This window comes from Caretta caretta, chromosome 19, assembly GCF_965140235.1.
Source record: "Caretta caretta isolate rCarCar2 chromosome 19, rCarCar1.hap1, whole genome shotgun sequence".
Lineage (NCBI taxonomy): Eukaryota > Metazoa > Chordata > Testudines > Cheloniidae > Caretta > Caretta caretta.
The window spans coordinates 3,208,427-3,229,106 of NC_134224.1; the positions used below are offsets into that span (position 1 = coordinate 3,208,427).

A 20,680-nucleotide genomic window follows, 5' to 3' on the forward strand; every position below is an offset into this window, starting at 1 on the left:
TGCAAAAACTTTGAATGGCTCGTATTGTGTCGTGATGCACTGTCCTTCAGGCTACTGAGCCGGGGGAGAGGAACGTTTGCTTTTATTGGTAGGAACCTAGTTTGCAAAAAAGAATATTGCCAGGCAATGGCATTTCAATGGAGCGGTTAAGGTAGCTCTGAGATCTCAAGCCAGTCATGTGAGAGGCTTCCTAGAATAAATAACAGGACGTGCTGTCTAACCTTTCATCGAGCCTCCCAAATGTGCAGCAGGCTCGGCATTCAGGGGGTTGTCTGAAGTTAGCCGGGGTATGATTTCTTAATGCACAGTCAGTGGTGGTTTTAATTTTGAAAGGAGGATAAAAATCAGCACATAAGAGGCACCCGGTAGCATAGAGAGGGAAAGGAGCTAGCTCCTTTTTTCTAAACAAAAGCTTTACCTTCCTGCGCTGCTGGGCTTTCCTTGGCTGTCACTCCCTGCCTTGACTGCTACCTCTTCTGTGTTTCTTCTCCCATATAAAGATGGGTTGGGTGTCCAGCTATTAATGAGAAATGTGGCTTGACCACGTATATTTCCCCCCTGTTTTGCCAAGGCCAGGTAGGGTCACCAGTAAAACCCTGCTCCTCTGTACTGTCCTGCTTTTTATTGTGTGTGGATGAAACGCATTATCTCCACTTTAGACAAATCCATCAGCGCAGTCAAACTTGCCCACCCTGAATGGGCTGTGGCAGGGACTCCTGACAAGTGCAGAGTTCCATTCGGCATCCCGTGTTGTTTATCCCTGCCTGGGGACCTGCGTTGTTTTTCGTCAAGGTCTGGGCTGTGATACTTTACAACTCTTGGACAAGGAAGCTTGTGTTACAACCTTGTAAATTCATATTGGCTTGAATCTCCTGCTCTCTTAAATCTCCACTTACAGGATCATTGTCCCTGGGACTGGGGGCTACCTAGGAAGCCAGGAACTTTGACCTTAGTTATTTTTCTAAGTCTTAGTTCTCAGCAATCTTCCTCACTCGTAGCTGGCATTTTAGCTCATTGCTTTGTTATACAGCTGGGAATCTGGGAAATTCTGAGCAGTCAACAAGTTTCTGGTTTTATACTCTTCACAGACTATTTACTGGGACAGAAAGGCAATTTGGGACAGGGAGGGGAGGGGAGGGGAGGGGAGGAAAAGAGATGGGAGCTAATTTATTTTAACCAGAAATAAATTAACGAGTGAGAACTTGCTTGGCCTAGTTCAGAACCAAAAACCCCAGCAGTGTCTGGATAGAACTCAGAACTGTTAGATTTCAGGTCTGATGTGTGAAACGTGACTCTTTTGGGTTTCTAGTCCCCTGGTGGTTCCAGAAAGCAAGGCCAGAACAACTTGCAAACAGGGATCTTTGTTTCCACTGCCATTTAGTTAGAAATACGCAAGTGTGCAAGTTGTCATGACGAGTGAATTTCCTTTGACATACGGGGGGGGGAGGGATTGTTTTAGAAAACTCAAACTTCTTTTGCAAAACCTGACACTTAATAAACAATTCTAGGGGTTTTGTCTCAAACATCAGGGGGCTCTCACAGGCCCAGGTCAAGTCTCTCTCTATAGTGGGCAGAGGCTCAAAGGAGACTGAGAATTATGCATCCAGCTAACTCCCATTGAATTTAGGCATATAACTCCTTCAAAAATCCCAGACTCAGATAGCAATGGGTAGTGGCTGTAATGCAAATACAGACTTGGGTCTGTAAGGTCCCACAGAAGGGACTGCTGCCTGTCCCCCTGGCCCCGATTATGCAGTGCTTACTTCACATGAGTAAGGGTTGCAAGATAAGGCCCATAATCATCCTTATTTTTTTCTATCTGGACCTAATAAAAAGTCCCTATTCCCTGTGCCTTTCCTCGGGCAAAAAGAACGGAGAGAATGGGTCCAGACTTTGACTTCTGCAGGCATACACCAGGGCTGGATTTGGCCCCATGAAGTTGAAGGGGCTGGAAAATGCAGCAGGGGCGTTTGTCACGTGTGAGCGATGGCTTGTTTCTCACACCCCATTTAAGCAGATTTATTTTAGACCTGGGACGTGATCCACAGTTGCCAAGGTTCATGGTCTGAGAAGCGGTTTGTCGAGCTTTCTCCCTCCCTGAGGTTTTATAAACATCAATGGGTCTGAGTGTGGGTGTCTCAGGGGCTAAGCACTTAGCCAGCCTGACATCTGATTGCGAGCCAGCTACATTGGTAAAAGTGGCTTTGATGCACATACTCTGCTGGCAATGCTTCCCCGAATGACCTCCTAGAGATGGAAAGACATGGCCCAGAAAGCCGGCACTTGCCCGGCACGGCCTGGTGGCATGCAGGAATGGAAACCGGCCTGTAATGGTATTGCTCAGAGCCAACTTACGGTATGTCTGCTGCTGCTGAATGTGCTGTGTCTGAAGGCTAAGGGGGAAAGGAAACCCACCCTTCCTCCTACTCTCAGGATTGCTGATTCCAAGAGTGTGAGGGAATGTGGCCTATAGGTAAGAGACCGGAAGGCTGGTGCCATGGTTTGGGAGCTAGCTGCAGACCTGGGTTCATGTCCCAGCTCTGCCACAGACTTTCTGAGTGACCTTGGACTAGTCACTTAGACTCTTGTGCCTCAGTCCCCCATCTGCAATATGGGGCTGAGAGCACTGCCTTGCCCCCGGGGGCACATTGCAAGTGTGATCTCTGACCTGTCCTCAAAGGAACATTGCTGTTTCTGTGTCCCAGACCCATCTAATACAGCATATTGTGGCGGTACTATACGTGAACCATTCCCAGTGGCTGTTCCCAGCTCCAGGGGGCAGAGTAAAGGTTGTGTTTGCAGGGGAGTCATGTACCATAATTCGTTTTCAGGAGGTTGAATGTAGCTGAACTCAACATTTGTGGCACCGCTAGCCAACCTTAGCTCTGCATTCACAAAGTTTTGGGGGCAGTTAATAAGTAGCTGAAATAGAAAGATTGCACCATCACTGGTTTTCATGTTACCAGACACCCAAGGAGACTTCCCCTTCCCCAGAACAGATGCTGAGAAATGCTCTCTGTTTTTATTCCAAAAGGGGCCTCTATCTAAATTTAAGTTATGGGTGTACATTACATCTCCTGGCCTGCTCCGTGTGTGTTTTCCATCCCTTACACCCATTGCCATGAATTAATGTAAATGCAAATCCAAGCTGAGGGCTAAGCATGACCTGCCTGTACTAGGCTAGTGTCCGAATCGCCATGCATTGCACCCAGGTTGGTATGGACTCACCCCTGCAGCCGGTGATTCAGTTCCTGTGTCTTACAGTCCATGCTGTCTTGTGAGTGCAGATTATGTCACATTTTACAGAGCAGTTTAAAGAGACAGACTCTTCTTTCTGTTTATTTAAACAAGCCTCTGTCATTGGGGCAGAGAGGGCCGTGTTGATTTTATTACTTCTCTTTCTTTGGGGTTTAGAAGAGGAACGCTTGTTTTTATGATACATTATGTTGCGGGAATTTGTTTAAAAGGGGGGGGGAAATCCCATTTTAAGGGATTGCAGCTGTAAAAATACAGTTTCTGCTCTATAAAAGAGAACAAAACCCTGAGTCAGTGAGTTATTTATTTTCCTTACCTGGTAAGACCTATGCACCTCTGCCTCGTCCATTTCTCTCCTCTCTCTTCCCCCTCCCTCTCCATTTGTGTTTTATTTTCACAGTCTGCTTTATTCGCATGCATTTCTTTGTTTGTTGGGACACTTCCGAGTTTGTGACCAGCCACTCTAAGATCTGGGGCCTGAGATTATTTTTCAGGCCTTGTAAATTGCAGGGAGACATAGGGGCCACATTTTCACATCAGGCCAGGGCTACATTTAAGAGCTCATTTCCCATTTAGGCACCAAAGTAAGAGCCGGATTTTCCCATCACCCAGTGTTCTGAGCTCGCCTGACAATCCAACCACTTATTTTGATGCCGAAATAGAAGCGGGGCCCATCTGGAAATTCCAGACATAGCTTAATTTTCTTATTCCCTTGAGCACCACCATCAATTGCAGGGCTTCCCTTTCCCTTCTCGGTCTCCAAGGCTCTGTCCTCATCTCTTACAGCTGTGATTTTGTAACCAGTTAGAAGCTTAGCCATTTGGTTCCTTGTAAGAAACACCATCCAGTTTGCCTCCCTACGGCAGCTTTTCTGCAGTCACGGCCGCATTTGTGCATCTGCAGCTACCGCGCTGCATTAGCACGGGTGCATGCTGGGTAGCTATCCCACAGTGCCTCAGTAAGAAATGCACCTGGAGGGCGCATGCTCAGAGGAGCACTGTTAGTATGTGGAGCAATGCATTTTGGGATGTCCTGCCACACAGAGTCCTGGGAACAAGCCTAACACAGGCAGAGCTGGGGGCGTGTCCTTTGCTGAACTGGTTGCAGAGAGATAGCCCTGTGCCAGACTAAGGCTTTGTCCTGGGGCGCCCCTGTTAGATGCCATGCTTAATGAGTGTTTGTCATGGGATGGGCACACACAGACCGTGTCTGGAGCTGACCGTGCCACATGGTTCACACCACAGCCTTTAGCCACCGAGTCGGAGTGTGGGTCGAGATACGTTCCTGCACTGACTGTCTTTTGGACGTAGGGCTGAGTGCCCAGAACACCGGGGTCTCTACTGGTGATTTTTCACCAGTGTACTGGTGTACAAACGTCTGGTGTGTACTGGTGATTTTTCATGACTGTGATTATTATTTGTATTGCTGTAGCAGCTACAAACCCCGGCCGTGGGCCCCAGGACTCCACTGCGCTAGGCACTGTACAAACTCAGAGCAAAGAGGCAGTTCCTGGCCCAAAGCGCGCTCTCTCCAGTGACAGCCTTGCTGGTGCAAACTCCACAGCTGCCATTTGCCCAGGCGATGGAGCTCTCGCACCTGCATGACACCGGGTCAGCTGCACTGGAGCTAATTGGGTTTATAGCAGTTCCCTCGGCCCGCACTAGGATCAGCATCAGGGCAGCTACACCATGGCTGGGCTCCCCGCTGTGGATAAAGCCACCTGAGCCGGGCACAGCTACCTTTCCCAAGCACGGTGGTTGTGTTTTTGTTTGATTTGGGGATCACGGAGATGACACATTCATAGCACTGGCTAGAACAAGACATGTTGTGGACAAGTGCTGTGCAAACTTCCCCACCCACAGGTCTGCCTGTGAAGCTCAATGTTTGATCTGCAGTCCTGGCCCCACCCAGCTCTGCCTTGGGTCCCAGCTTGCAGTCTCCCCGTTATTCCAGTTGTGGGATCCCCACAGCCAGCTCCACCAACACCCTTCAAGCCTGACTTGCAGCCCACTGCTCTAAGCCAGACCTAGCGCTCTCTAAGGTGTCCAGAATGCTCATTGGTGCAGTGGGGAGCTCTGAACGCAGTTGCATTTACACCAGCAGATGTGCCCAAGCCACAGAACAGAGACCTCAACTTGTACTCTCCTCGTCAGGCGGTTTGGGAGGTGGAATTTTAGTTTGTCCCATTCAAGTGATATGTTGGCTGCTAAATTTGGAACTTGGTTCAAATTCCAACCCTCCTGCCCTTCTGAATGGTTAGGGGACATTCTCCTCAGGGACCCATTATTAATGTCAGCCCAGATCTCCAGGGGCGCAGTAACCCCCAGAAACCCCCAGTGCACTTTGATTCACGTGCAATGCAGAGCATAGACACGCAGCAGCAATCAGGCAATGGCATGGTCCCTGAAGCTGCACAGACACCGAATTAAAATTGCTCTGTAACCACTTAGTACATGACTGTGTCCTTACAGTGGAGTAGCTAAGCAAGAGAATTAGACCAAAGCCAGCTGAATGCTGACTGCATGCAGGGCTTCAAGGGTTAATTGTTACACTCTCTGCTGATTAGTTGTAAATTGAGCCTAGTGTACCTGGTGCAGTGGTTTATGAGCAGCCACTTGAGCCTAATTAGTGGTGGCCTTGCTGACTGGTGAGAATAACTGCAGCTGGTTATCTCACTGTTAAGTGGTGTTACCTGGCTGCTTTTCCTCGTGCATGTGTCCCAGTCCCTTGTGAATGCAAGCGGAATCCGCTGCACTTGGCCATAACACCGAGAAAGGGCCACTGGACTTTGATAATGTACATGTGAAACCATCCCAAAGGGAGGTTTTATCTACCCCCACACTGGTGAAATTTTACCAGTGCATGCCTCTCGTGCAGACACTTTGTAGCACGATTCGTGTTGCTGCACCAGTAGAGGGCAAGTGGCTGTAATCCTGCTGAGGACAGGGCCTGGGTTGCTGGGATGTACCAGGACATTTTCCAAAAGTAATAGCTGACCCCTGGCTTAGAATTGCGCCCTGGAGTCCATGCGGGGACAGAGTTCACGTCAGCGGGAGATGCCCATGTGACATGGGGTAAGTATTAATGGGTTCTGATCCTATGGGGTTAAAAAGGCAGGTGTTCCAGCAGCAGGAGCCAGATTCAACCCATTAAGTGAGCAGCAGTGTGTCCTAAACAGTTCTTGTGCAGTTGATTTATGCAGGGTCAATGTGGTGGTAGGAGTTTCACCCTTTGCACATAGCACTCAAAGGCCATCCCTGTTACGAGCTGAAGACAATAAGGGCCAGAGGTTCCATAGCCTGTGAGTATTTCTGCATGTTCTTGACGTGTGCATCTCAAGGTCTGGGTTGACAGAGGTGATGCATGTATAATGTGATGCCCTACAAGGGTCGACAGTAGCAGGGATTGTACCTGGGACCTTTGTATCTAAAACCAGCTATTGCCTGAGCTAAAGCCAGTAGCAAACTCCTAAACCTCAGTATAGCCCAGCCACTGGAGGGAGACAGGAGAGCACGACACTGTGCAAGCGTGGGTTACATAGGCACCTATATGAGCAGGCATACCTGGAGCGGCAGGCGTGCAATGGCGGATTCACATGTATAAAAATGAATGCATGCGCTACACAATCTGGCTTGAAAAGCATCTCGTACGTACATTACTGCAGGGGCAAGGTATTCATCATACAGTGTATTTAATGGCGACCCAGTCTCATTAAAGGAAACCAGAACGAATGCAGTATGTGAAAGGCTGCAGCATCTCGTTGGTGTAGCACATTATGCAGCTCACTGATCAGCTTCCATCGCGCAGCGGGAGCAGGGGGAAATGCCTCGGAACAGCGTTGCAGCTGCGTTGTCATATGGAGAACAGCTCTCCCTGTCCCCCTTTCTGGGATAACCACTGGAACACTACCTGTGTCATCTGTACATTATGGCCTTTGAGTGAGGCAGCTTCCAGCAGCGAGGAGCCTGGTACTGGAGAGGAACGTGTTATGGCACATGCAGTCGGTGATAGAATGCCATAAATAAAATAAGCCTGCTGCCACTGCCCACTTCCCCCTCGTCGTCCTCCTGAGTCGAAACACATGGGGGTTATTTATCGCAAATGAATCCCTGGGAGTAGGGGCTGATGTCAGGCCGTGGGGCTCTGGGAGAGGAATCACGTGGCTGCCCAGCAATGTGGGCTTGGATGACATCTGACTTGTTCACTTTTCCAGTAGCAGGAACCAAGCCCGCTGTGTGTTTTGATGGGGGACCGGGGGGGGGGCGGAGCAGGATGGAACTACAAAATACGGGGCTGGGGGCTAATAGATCTTTGTATAAATCACTTCAATTAATGTAACGCCCTTTAAAAAAAACACTCTCCCCCCATTCCCTAAAACACCCCTAAATTGACCCTGTCATGATGTTAGCCAGTAGGTCGGACGGGCTTTAAAATGCCTTTATCTGACAACAGGTGCCCTAGAAGTACTAAATACTGTGTGCGGCGCTCTCTGCCGGTGTAAACCAGGGTTGCTTCATTGAGTTCAGCAGAGCTGAGAAACTGCCCTGTATTGTCGTCATCATCACCCCTAGCCGTTCACTTTTATATGGTAATAGCACCTAGAAGCCAGCCAGGACGGAGGCCCCACTCCGCTGGAAGCTGCACAAATATGTCTGAACGGAAGCTCCTGCCACCCAGAATCCTTCTCTGCTTCTTATTTGTCCACTAGTGACAATAAGTTGTTAGTTTTTTGTAAGTAGCTGGCTAGATGCTGTTCATGCCCAATTTCTGCACAGCTGATTCAGCCCTGCAGCCAGCTGAGCCTTGGCAATTGACCAACCGCCTGTATTGTGATGCACAAAGAACTGTGCAGCCAATGGGCAGCCATGTTGGCTCATTGTGCTTCATTTAGAAAACACACCAGCTTGATGGAGAGTAAAGGTGTGTCTGGACAGAGCTGTCAGGTTCACCTGTCTCTGAGGGCTGTTTATTCACAATGGAGAGCAAATTTTAGCTCTCTACCGGCTGCCAGGATGTTAGCTCACCCACCCAGTGTGCTCGGTGCCCTTGGCCGTGTGTTAAAATACAGTGAAAGATGAACAAATTAAAGTGTTTTCAGGCATTGGAAGAGGCCGCGTAAAAATCTACATCTCAGAGCTACGAAGACAGTGAACTGCTTTGCAGTCATTATTATGCAATGTTTACATTGCAGTCATGGCTAAAGTCCCCCTCCAAGCTTGGGCCCCAGTGGGGTAGGTGCTGCTCACACGTATAGTAAGGGTTGGCCTGCAATTTGAATCCAAAGTGAATCCAAATTAGTGCAAAAGGCTGCGTGGATACTCTTATTTCGGTTTAAACCAAGCCCATTTGGTTTCCTGTCATTCAATTGGGAATCGGTTTAACCTCACCTGAAGCAACCCCCTCTTAAACTGAACTACGTGTGTCTATACGGGGGCTTGTACCTGTTTGACTGACTTGGTTTAAAACAGATTTAAGAATAAACAGGTGTGAATTTCTCATGCAGATGAAGACCAAGTCGGCAAGTTTTGTCGCAAAGCTGGGACTAGAACCCAGGAGTCCTGGTGCCCAGGGTCTTGCCCTAAGTACTAGGCTCACTGCCTAATAACCTACAGCAACAGTTCAGTCAGCTTCTGATAGAAAACATCCCCTTTCTCATCAGGATGAGCTCTGCAGGATCGTACAGCACATGGGTGAGACTATACACAGTAAACTGCAGAAGCATCCATCTCCATTTCAGCTATTGTCTTTCAGATCTCAGAACTAGCCAGTGATTCCTGCCCTGTCCATCATGCCTGTAATAGACTCATAACTGTAGCTTCAGGGTATGTTTTGGCCCCACCGTGGCAGTCATGGTGGTGGAAATTTTGCCTGCAGGGAAGATGGGGCGAGTCCGGAAGGTTCCCGTCTTTCCCTTTCAAGCCCACTTACCCCAACTACTTAAGGGAATAAAAATGCATGGCGGGAGGGTTTACAGGATCTATTTAAAATGCATCTGTTTCCAATCCTCAGTGCAAAAACCAAACCAAACCAAACCAAAACGCCCTCAAGAAAGGAATCTCGGAGCTGCGAGCTTGTTTTCAGACACGGCTGTCACTGGAAACATGCAACGTCCTTCGAGCCGCTGAGCTGACAGCTCTTCACCACAATCCAGCCGAAGAGATCTATTTTCAAGCGGCTGTTTTGTTTTGCTTTTGATGCAGGTTTGGCAAAGCCCACTGTCTGCTTTATCCTCCTGGCTTCTGCAAGGGGGTCTCCTGGAAGAGAGGAGCTAAACTCTCCCCCCCCCCCCCCCCCCGCCACACACACCGAAGTGGCGCTAATGATGCTCTCTGCCTTTTGTTAGAGAGCTCTCACACTGCAGCACGTGAAACACAGGGTCCTGGCAAACTCACTCGTACCCATTTGCCTTTGGCCCCGTGCCCCCTCCCATGCCTCCCCGGTGTAGCAGCAAGCGAAAGGCCAGGCAGCTGTAAAGGCAAATGGAGCCTTGTTTGGAAAACACTGAGTTAGAGCTTTCCCGTGTGTTTTAATGCACAGAGGAGAACGGGGGGTTAAAGCAGCCCGGAGAGGAAATTGAGATTTAAAAGGTCCAGACACTGGCTTCCAGGCTGCCCCTCGGCATCTACCAACAGGTTAGATTCTGACCAAGCAAGACCATGAGGTGATAGTGAGCAGACCGTAGAGGCGTGTGAATCTGAACAGTGGGAAAGGTGAATCCTAGGGAATGCCAAGCTGCCCTGGCATGGCGCACGCTGCCTGCGGGTTATGGTTGCACATGGCGCCCGTGTTAACGCTGGAGGAGCTCTGCAGTGATCATGGGAAGTACAGGAGGTGGATCTGTGCATGTCTAAAAATGGACATCTGCCCCTTGTTCAGCAAAGGGCAGACTGCGCTGGGCAGCAAGAAAGAAATTGGGGTCGCTGTGGTCTCTGCGGGGCCAAGGGAGAGAACTGCAGAGAGCATGGACAATCCTCTCAGCCCAACCTATGAAACTATCAAGCAGTTGCTATTAAGTGTATTACAGTACCATCTGGAACCCCCAGCCAAGATCAAGGCCCCATTGTGCTAGACGCTAAACAGACGTATGGTGAGAGACAGTCCCTGCCTGAAGATCTTACAATCTTAAACTAACAAAGCAAAGGTTATTCCCATTTGACAGCTGGGGAACTGAGGCATAAAGAGCTTAAGTGACTTGTCCAGGGTCACCCAGAACATCACTGACGCAGCTGGGAATAGACCCCAGGTTTCTGCAGTCCCACTCCGTGTGCTACGTCCCGGGCCATGCCGCCTCCCGTGGGCTCTTGTTGCTTCGTTGCCATGAGAGGGTGGCGCCAAAGGGAGAGGGTTCCTGGTTCGCCCCAGTGTGGGGATAACTGGTGTGGCATTGTCAGGCTGGGAAATATCCTATGAACATGATGCTCCTTCCTCTGCGAAGCTCAGTGAGCTCCCTCTGTGCGCCGTCCCGCCCCGGATTGGATTTTCCCCGGGCCGCAGAGCCAGTGCCAGGAAGAGAGGATCTCTGTTTGGAGAGCGACCTGGGAAAGGTTATTTCCCCACAAGGCTGGGGGCTGTTCACCCGCACAACAGAGAAGCCCTTCTGGGGATCTTCCCGAGCCCCTCCCGGTTGAGAAGTGCAGGCGCGTTCCCCATCGTGACCCTGCCTGCCCCAGCGAAGTGGGGGAGGATCGTGACCCGGCTGACCAGGGGAGGAGATGGGCCGGAGCGTTCATCCAAGCTCCTCTCAGCTCATCTTGGAGAAAAGAGCTACAAACTGGCTAAAGACCAGCCTTTAACCTCTGGCCACTAAATCCGGCTCCCCTGAAATCAGCCTGGGTTTTAGTCATTGATTTCCCTGGGAGCAGAGGGCGCCCCAGCCTCGCAGTGTATATAAGATACCAATGAGGGCTTCCCCTCCAACAAACCTAGGCTGGGTCACACCTGTACACCCCCTGGGGAATGTGTGTGACCGAGGTCAACGCAGTCACTAGCTGCTTTGCTAGAAAGGGCAGTGGGGGAGGTAAAGGTGTAATTAGGAGTCTGCAGAATCTGGCCTGGGTCAGATTGTCAATTTCCCAGGGCAGGGACCTCACATTTAATCTCTCTGCACAGCACCTTGAAATAATCAGTTAAACCCCTTGCAAGCCAGTTGATCCAGAGACACAGAGGTGTGGCTGTTCTCCCCGGAAAGGGCTCTCAAAACTTTGCCTTTTCTTGTCTTTGTGCACTGTACAAAGTCACGTGCAAGGACTGACACAGACTAGGAACATTTGCAACAATCTCTGAGCTTGTCTCCTCCTGCATGAAGGATGCCACCGGTTGTATTAAACCCTGAGCCTGTGAGTATTTAGCCTCTTGTTATTACCGAAGCAATGTTCCCTGACAGGTGACTCCAAACTAAAGGCTGCTTATGTGCAGACATCCAGAGAATGGGTGTTTGCCAGGAGCTAGAGATTAGACTCCGGACTGACCAGAAGAGCATCTGCACTTCAGGATATTGGTGTTAAACCCGTAACAATGGACTCTGCAAAGAATAGCGAGTGATTCCCTGGCACCTGTACAGAGCTCTCCAGCCATAGATCTCCGTGTCCTTGTCCAGGGAGGGTCGGGATCATTAGTGGTATTTCACAGACAGGGCAAAGTGTGGAACGGAGAGGAGAAGTGACTTCCCAGTGAGCTGAAGGTGGGTGGCAGAGCTGGCTGAGACGAGAACCCACTGCACAGCACAAATTCCCTTCTGTGTAATGGCTAGGGGACTTTTTCTGCTTTGGGGTAGGTGAGCAAAGTGGGGACTCAACAGGTGGGTGTGAATGGGGATTTTAGATGTGGGCGTATGGCAGGCGTGACTGGACTCGGCCTGTGGCATCCTGAATGCAGCTCGCTGCTCCCCTCTCCCCATTGCTGAAAGGCCAGGCCCAAATGGGTGATGCGAACTCAGCGAGCACGTGACTCCTCATCATCCACCCAGGAAACAGGAAGCAAATCCCACGTCAGCTCTGTACAGTTTGTGTCGGGTTTGGACACTTGGCAGCTTACGTGGGGCAGATTCCCAGCTCCGAAAGCCAGGCCCCGCCTGAGTGTCCAGAAGGGAGCAGAGCATATGGGAGTGTTGGAGCCTGACCCAGAAAGCTCATTCTTCTTGCCTGTTTTGTAAGTGCAATAATGAGAGCTGTCAGCTTAAGAGTGTTTCTCAACTTCTCGGTCTCTTAGCTTCCAGGCTGGGGGTGACGTATGCACCCGCGCCATTCAGCTAGCTGCTCTGTGCAGAGCTGCATTGTGGGCCAGTTAGGAAGCTGATAGCAGAGATCTGTGTTTGACTTAAAATAAAGCAGCAGGTCTGAGCCTTCTGCATTTTTAATTCCCTGCTCTATTTGGTACTGACCCACTGAAATGCAATAATCAGAGCCTTGCGTTTGTCTCTGGCATGGGTGCTTTTACTTTGGGTTTGTGCCCGGGGTTCAGCTCAAGGACTGCAAGGGAAAAATGCACATGACACCGGCCAAACCCCAGAGCTCTTTGCAGCTGGGAGCTCGTTACTGTGTCGCTGTTCTGGTTTAAGCAAAAGATTTGGAGCTTTGGGAAGAATGCGGAGTCTAAAGCCAGGCAAGGCTGCGATGCGTGGGGAGATGAGAAGCAGCCTTTGCTCCCCAAGGCGCTACACAGGGGCCCCAGAAACAGGCTGTGAGGGTTGTCATCTGGCTTGCTTGTGCCCTGTGGGAGTGGGCAAAGGGCTGCAGGAGTCTGGAGAGGAGGCTCCGAGGCCCAAAGACTTGACTCACACCAGCTTCCTGCTGATACTACTCCATTGAGCGTGGCAGAGTGACTCTTCAGTATGGTTTGTTCTATGTGTTACGGTAACCCCCCAAATAAGCGCGGGGCTGTACAGGCACTCAGGGAGAGACAGTCCCTGCCTGGCGCATTCACAATCTAAATACACAGGCAGTGGGAGGGGGAATGGGCAGCAACTTGAATAGAGCCCAGGTCTCCTGACTGCCTGGCCTATGCCCCATGCACCCAATCACACAGCTTCTCCTAAGCTTAGTCCTGAATCCGGCCCCGGCGTCATGAACAGCAAAACCAAAGGGATTTCCAGCCTCTTCCCAAAGCCCATAGGGAGCAGCTAGACTCGGCTGGCCCTGAGGAAACATGCCTGCTCCGCTCTCTAGCACACCTGGTTTTTCTCCCCATCCTAAGTCATCACCCATATGGTCCCTCCCAGAGAGTCAGGAAGACAGAGATGGAATTAGAGCTGCTCGTGCTGGGTCCTGTCCAAGCTGTCTCCCAGAGGCCACAGCAAGCATCTTTCCTTCAACGTATTTTCTAGTGGCTACTTCTGTCTAGTTTTAAACGTCCCAACAACTGGGCTTCAGCTCCTTTCCTTGAGAGATTCCTCCACTGTCTTAGAGATCATGCATGTAAGAAGTTCTCCAGATGTTTGACCTATGTTTGATTTCAGCCCGTCACTCTCATTTGTCTGTGTTAAATATTCCCTCTCCCTCCCACCCTGGTGTGTATGCCTGCTAATTATACGTAGAGGAGTTATCATGGTTCCAGCCCACTTAGCTACACATGTGTAGCTCTTTCATTCTCTCTTCCCGGATCCTCTTGCCATTTTTGTTGCCCTTCTCTGAGCTCTCTGTAGTGTGTCGACATCTTTCTAGTAAGAAAGGTGCCCCAAACTGAATGCAATGGCCCAGGTTCCCCTGCATAGCTTCATTGGCCTCAATGGAATTATGCTAATTTACACGACATGAAGATCTGGCCCCATATTCCAGGTGTGGTCACCACAGTACTGTAGATGGAGGGTGGCCCCGGGATGTGACGCTCACACACGCAGCCAGATCTCTTCTGCTGCTAAGTTGTTTTGCAAGCTCACATCCAATTTGCTGTCCACAATTACCCCTTGTTTTTGGTACCTTTTCATTTGCTGCACTGGGTCTGGAGTTCATCCAAGCCAGGGGGAATATTATCATGGGGGTAATGTTGGATTTGCAGGATGCGTTTTCTTTTGCAGCTGTATCAGCTGGTTTTGGCGATAGTTATGACATCACGAAGTGACAGTTACAAGATCACTTGAGAAAAAAGCAGATAATCGTAACGCATCATCCTTTAATCATGTTTCATCTCTAGCGCACAAGGGGCTTTAAGTAGGAAGCGAAGTGTCATTATTAGAGTTGGTCAATAATTGTTCAAATTTCAGCCAAAAAGTGTTGTGAAAATTTCTTGCAGAACAATTTAGCGTTGTTTTCTTCACCAGCTTCTAGAGCGGCTGAAAATCTTATGAAATCCAAAATTTTGGCAAAAATGTTTGTCCAGCTTCAATCGTTTCCCTCGTTTTACAGATGGGGAAACTGAGGCACAGAACGAGGAAATGACTCACCTACAGTCTCACAAAGAGATTCCCAGACCTTTTACCCTGGCCACTGTTCCTCACTTCTTCCCTTCATTGAACAACTCTGTGAGAAAGATCCTATTTTCACACCAGTAGCATTGGTAATAAAAAAGGAGGGAGTGAAAGATGCTGAAAATCTATGACCTGCAAGCAGAGGTTTTCCTAAACGAATGTTTCCCATGGGACACGAGCAGCTCTTTGAGGATTGGCCAGCTTCTGAGCTCTCCTTTGAAATTTCTAACCTCAGGGTTAGAGGCCACAAAATAATTTTCTCCTTTTGAGCCCAGCCTTGGTGCTTTTCCAGGAAATCTCTCTCCAGTGTTGTTTAATAGTTTTCTAGATTACAGTCTCATGACATAGGTCACCTTGTTCATGTTGCCTCTTATTTGCACTTAGGCACTTCCATAAGAGCTCAGGAGACTGGAAATAACCCTGGAGATCTGTCTTTCTCCCTAGTTCTCCACTCAGAAGGGACATTTAGATCCCGGCTAGGTTTCCCTTTCATGGCTCTGTCCTTGGATGGTTGAGGGTGGAGATGCCTAGCTTATGTTCTCTGGAAACCTTTTGTTAAGTGTGTGGGATGTTTGTTACCAGCCTGCAGACGGAAGTCTGATTTCCCAGCTCTAGTCTCTGACATTCATGGCTTATCTTTGGCCTGGTCTACACTACAGAGTTAGGTCAATGCAGGGCAGCTTACATTGACCTAACCATGGACATGTCTACATTAAAATTTTGCTCCTGCCAACATAACTTGCCCGCTACGCTGACTTAATAACTCCACCTCCACAAGAGTCAATGTCGAGTAGGTAGAGTCAATGTCGATGTAGTTAGGTCGACGCAGTGTCAGTTTAGACACGGTGTTCCTTACATCGACTGTTGCTGCCTTTCAGAAGCCATCCCACAATGCCCCACACTGACAGCACAATCTGTGCGAGCGCTCCTGGTGGGGACGCCATGCACAAGCAATGTAATTACTGCAGCAGCTGTATGCAGATGTAAGTCAGGTCGACTTCATTTTGTAGTGTAGACACGGCCTCCATTTTTCATTTGCTTTCCTGGGAGGAACTTTGCAAACTCCTCTTCCCAAATCGGCTTGTGGGTATGAGCAGCGAGTCCCAGTGCTCAGCTGATGTGTGTGTTCTGTCTACCTCTCCGTTTCTCTTTTAACCAAGGACACGTGCTGAGCGCGCTCCACTCCCCCTCATTGGCCGGAAGCATTTGGTGTTCTCACAGGGTCAGGCCTCAAATGATTCAGGCAGCACCCTGAGCAGAGGCGCCCTAGATGGGGGAGAAGGTGCTGGGAAGGAAGGATCCATAGCTTGGCTGGGTGCACTCATAAGGGCAAGCAATAGGGACCAGTTAGCACCGTTGCTGTGCCTACCAACCCAGAAGAGGCCAGTCTGGGTGAGGTGGGAGCAAGAGACAATGCCCTTTGCTCAGCATGCTCCACCCCGGCGCTATTCTGGAGTGACAAATCCCTCCCTCCACCCCCTCCTGGAGTGCCAGAAATGCCCCAACCCCAGGACATACAGGACACTGATCGGGCCTGAAGGAAGAGACTCAGTTAAACTGCCCAGGTCTAAGTACACTGATGCTTGTTATTTTCATGACCTGACTCCAGGGAGACACCTCAGCCAGGGTGTGCCTGCCAGGTTCTGAGCTGCTCAGATCTACCCACAGTTCTGGGGGCCATAGTCCTGGGCTATTCTTAAAAAAACCTGAATTGCAAAGTTTGAGCACAGATTCCCATGGGGACTTGGGTCCAGTGATGCTTTTCATGTCCAATTAGCAGCATGGCCTCTGAGCTTAGCTCTTTCTGCTGCCTGGGAACAATACTGTCTGCATCGCTAGGCTCTTTCATAGGAAGGTCCCCAGGCGTGTTAGTTAATTAAACCTCATAGCCCCCCAGTGAAGTAGGTCAGCCTCACTGGCCCAGGGGAAACAGAGGCACAGAGAAGGGAAGTGACTTACCCCAAGTCACACAGTGAGTTAGCAGCAGGATCAGAAATAAAACCCAGGTCTCCTGCCTGCAAAGTTTGTCCATTAAGCACTAGACCCTGCTAGCTGCTAACAAAGCAGCCCATCCGACTTTGGCATTAGCCCCATGCAGAATGAGCCAGGCCTCGAATTTTCACCTTGCTCATTGTCTGTGGAGTAAGGAAGAGCAAATCCTCTCCCTCGTGGTCCCCAGTAAGTTGAACCACCTGCTGCACTTGTGAGCTTCACAGCCCCAAAAAGTCTCACTCGGGTCTCGCCCTCGTTTTGCGAGGAGCCATTTCCTCCCCTCGGGACAGGAGAAGTCTGTGTGGAAACATGGAAGCCTGAAGATGGCAGCCAGAGCAAACCCTTTACCTCAGCCCATCGGCACGCCGGGCTCAGCTCACCACCTAGCCGCCAATCATGTGGAATCGCAGGAGCACTGTTCTCCAGGTCGAGCTAATAAAACGAGACTTCACAAACATTCCTTGGGGCAAGGTTCGGGGTCTTCATTAAAGACCTTTGATGGCTTTGCCTAGAGTTTGCAGCATCAGAAACTGCCCCGTCCTGGAGTTTTGTCCGTTTCTTTTCTCTGTTTTCTTTCTTTCAATTTTGTTTTATTTGGTTTTGTTTTTTCATGCCGTAGCTTTCTGCTGCCGTTTCAGTGGAAATGATTCAGGAAATGCCGATCAAATCCAGCTGAGGAGCTGTTCTGCTCGTTTTTTCTTAGGAACAGAAAGGCCAAGCACTTAATTCTTATTAATAGCAACCACGGTTCAGTTATTACGAGGATCAAAAATACCCAGCTCTTTGGCGTTGTGTGTTATTTAAGCTTCTGAAAATAAATGTTCGTTCGTGCAAATCAGTCTGTTTGCAGCTCTCTGCTTGGAGCTGGCATGGAAAGTGTTGCTAAAGGAAAGATATATTCATGGAGGGTATTTATTTTATATAAACAGGCACTCAAGTTGGAGTCTGGTGTTCCAGAGCATCGTAACCCTCGGTGCTTTTACAATCCAACGTTCTCATAAGTACTTGACCAAACAAACTCCTGTTGTTTAAAAAGCACCACAGCGGAAAGCTACTAGTGCTGGCAGACCTTGGAATGGGAATTTGTTTCTGACATTTAATTTTTCAGGCCGCTGGCCGCCAAAAGCTACAGGCGTTTGTGAACCCACTGCCCAGTCTGAGAGCAACCAGAGCTCTGTGCCTCTAAGGTTTCAATCACAGAGTGAAGCCCGGACTTGGAACCTGAAATCTTTTCAAGAGCCAAATCCTGAGTACACACGTTTTTTGTTAGAGGAAATCCTGTTCAGCAGAGAGATGTGACAACAACTCTCAGCTCAGAGGGATTTTTTTTTAATTTTAAAAAAACCCTCCTTCATGGAAGTTCATAGCATGGGTATAATTTAACCTGGGATGAACATTCACTTGGGTAACTTTTGAAACTAAATATTAGGTACCTTATTAGTATTTATTAGTTACATTACCATAGCAGCCAGATGGCCCAGCCGAGCTCAAGGCCCCATTGTCCAAGGCGGTGAGCATTTCAGGGTTTATCTACAATGAGGAAAAAGAAAAGGAGTACTTGTGGCACCTTGTACTTGTGGCACTCCTACAATGAGGAGTTATTCTGCAACCACAGTAACTATTACCGATTAACTCCATGTGTGGATGCTCTTGTTCCATTATGGAAGTGGGTTACACTAATTAAGAATAAGGCACTTTTATTCCGGAAGAAGACCATTCACCCATGGAGGTAACTAGGAATAGTTAGTCCATTTTAAATCCACCCTTTACTTTAATCCAGATTAATGTTCAAGTGGTCACATTCCCTGAGCAAAAGTCACAAAGGGCTTAAAATTAGTATACGCATTTGACAGGCTGCAGAACGGAGGCCCAGAATAATTGAAGGATTTATTCAAGGTCACACAGGGGCTCTGTGGCAGACCTGGGAATTTAATCTAGATCATCTGAGACCCAGTCCAGTGTGCTCCCCACAAGAACAGCCTTCCTCTCTGTACTCGTTAGCTTTTCCAGTTAAATCTGTATTACTGCATTTTTAACAGGCATTTTCCAGAACATCCCAATCTAGTGCTAGATGGAGTCAACTGTTTTGTAACTTAACCCACAGATGGTAATGGCTCCTTCACCATCAAATGTGTAGTTAGCTGTTGGTACTGTAGGATCTGACACAATGCGTCTCTGCTCTGGGACCCTGGCTGCAAACTGGCCCAGGTCCCTTTGGCTGTGACGCTCTAAGAGCAGTTTGAGGACCCGTGTGTGAAACGACTTTGGCTCTCAGTCCGGTTCTGACTGGCAGGAGGGAGATGCAGTGGAGGGGAGAGGGTGCTGTAATGTGCTGTCACGTGACAACCGTCATTTTAAGGACATGCTCAGCCTTAAGCTCTTCCCACGGATACGTAGATAAAGTTGCCTTAACTTGTGTCGGGAAGCTGAAGTGACGCCATGCAGGCGATCCGGGACACCTGGGACGCTGCCAATACCAAGATCATGGCCTCTGAGCCTTCACTGCCCTGCCCTTGTGCCCTTGTGCCCTTATCTGCACCAGTGCAAAGTGGGTGTACGTTGCCAGCAGAGCAGAACCCCCCCGTCCTGCACTGATGTAAGTCACGGCGCACAGCATAGGTCCAGCGCCGAGTTTGTAGAGGTGAGCAGTGTCTTCGGGTCAGGCTCTTAGCGCACGCCCATCCCCATGGACCCTGAGTGCGGGAAGGGTTTTTATCCTGGCAAACTGGGAACCTTCAGACCTACCTACTCCAAACGGAGTACTTGCCACAACAGCTTGAGCCCCTTTTGTTTGTGGTCTGTAAGGGACTTGGTGGCAAACCCATGGCTTCCTTGTCTCCCTAACCGGGCTCCCTTTTCTCCACAGAAAGACTCGCGGTGAAGCCAGGATGCTCGCCGAAGCTGTCTCATTGCTCCTGCTTGTGGCTGGCATCCGCTCGGTGTCCGGAGGAGGTGCTGGAGGCGGAGGATATGCTCAAGTGAAATACATGCAGCCCATGGTGAAAGGGCCCCTGGGACCCCCATTCCGGGAAGGCAAAGGGCAGTATCTCGGTAAGGGGCACTTTTATGCACAAGGTGCTCGGCCTTTTTTAAAGGGAGCCTGGGGTGGAGGGCTTGATTTGGGGATGTGACGAATGGCAGAAATGGTACCACTGTCCTGGCAGCCTGTAGGATCTGGAGACCTTTGCAGCTGCTCGAATGGGGTGAAAATTCACTCCTTGTGTAATGCTCCCAGTTATTGCTCGTTTAAGGTTTGTTGTTGGTCCGTGAAGACCTGCAGATGGAAGTGCAACGTGTCAGTAATTCAGCATTTTAAAGCATCTGCTACACCATGGATGTGCCAGTGGGTCTCTCACCATGCCCCGCTCTGCATAAACACATGCAGGCCAAAGGATGGGGCCCAATTCAGCAAAGCATTTAAGCATGCACTTAAGTCCCAATTGACGTCAATGAGACTTAAGCATGTGCTTAAAGTTAAGCATGTGCTTAGATGCTTTGCTGACTTGGGTCATAAACAGCCACGGTTCCAACGGCTGGACTAAGGCAGCTCATGTCTAGTTTCTCATGTGATTCACGCCTACCAGGAGCTGACAGAACATACCTGGAAACGGGTCTGACCCAGTCTGGGTGTCTCCCCGCGAAGAGGCATTTTTGTTGGCAGGCTCACAGCTAGTTTGACTCCCCAGCTGCCTTCTGACCTAAGTGGCCAGCCCGATACAGCATTAATGTCGCGCCCAAGAGCGTAGCCCTGTTCCCAGGAGGCGACGTGACAGCATCAGCCAGTGCTGATGACATCACTGCCACCATGACATCACTCAAAGTAGGACCGGCTTTATAGGGGGCAATCTTCACAGAATGAATCAAAACCAGGGGAGGCCCTCCGGAAGGCAGAGTGGGCAGTACCTGCTGGGGGGCTGGGTGGTGGGGGCCAGGAAGGACTCACTAGCTTTGTGCATTTCAGTTCAGTCCATCTTGTGAGCAGGGATGGAGTCGGGCAGGAGCAGGGACCAGACCAGGCTCCTCAGGGGCGAT

At 49.7% G+C, this 20,680-nt stretch overlaps 1 protein-coding gene across 6 annotated transcripts in view; it reads left to right on the forward strand.

The window, feature by feature from the left end:
- Nucleotides 1–20,680, forward strand: part of COL8A2 (collagen type VIII alpha 2 chain) — a 136,500-nt gene that overhangs the window by 87,557 nt on the left and 28,263 nt on the right. For 4 of the 6 annotated variants that reach the window (XM_075121368.1, XM_075121369.1, XM_048825654.2 and 1 more), the window contains one exon: nt 19,515–19,699. In XM_075121368.1, the coding sequence (XP_074977469.1) occupies nt 19,537–19,699 (163 nt within the window). In that variant the 5' untranslated portion in view covers nt 19,515–19,536. Of the gene's footprint in view, nt 1–12,261; nt 12,403–19,514; nt 19,700–20,680 lie in introns of those variants that run through there. The other 2 variants (XM_048825652.2, XM_048825653.2) reach the window with 2 other exon arrangements.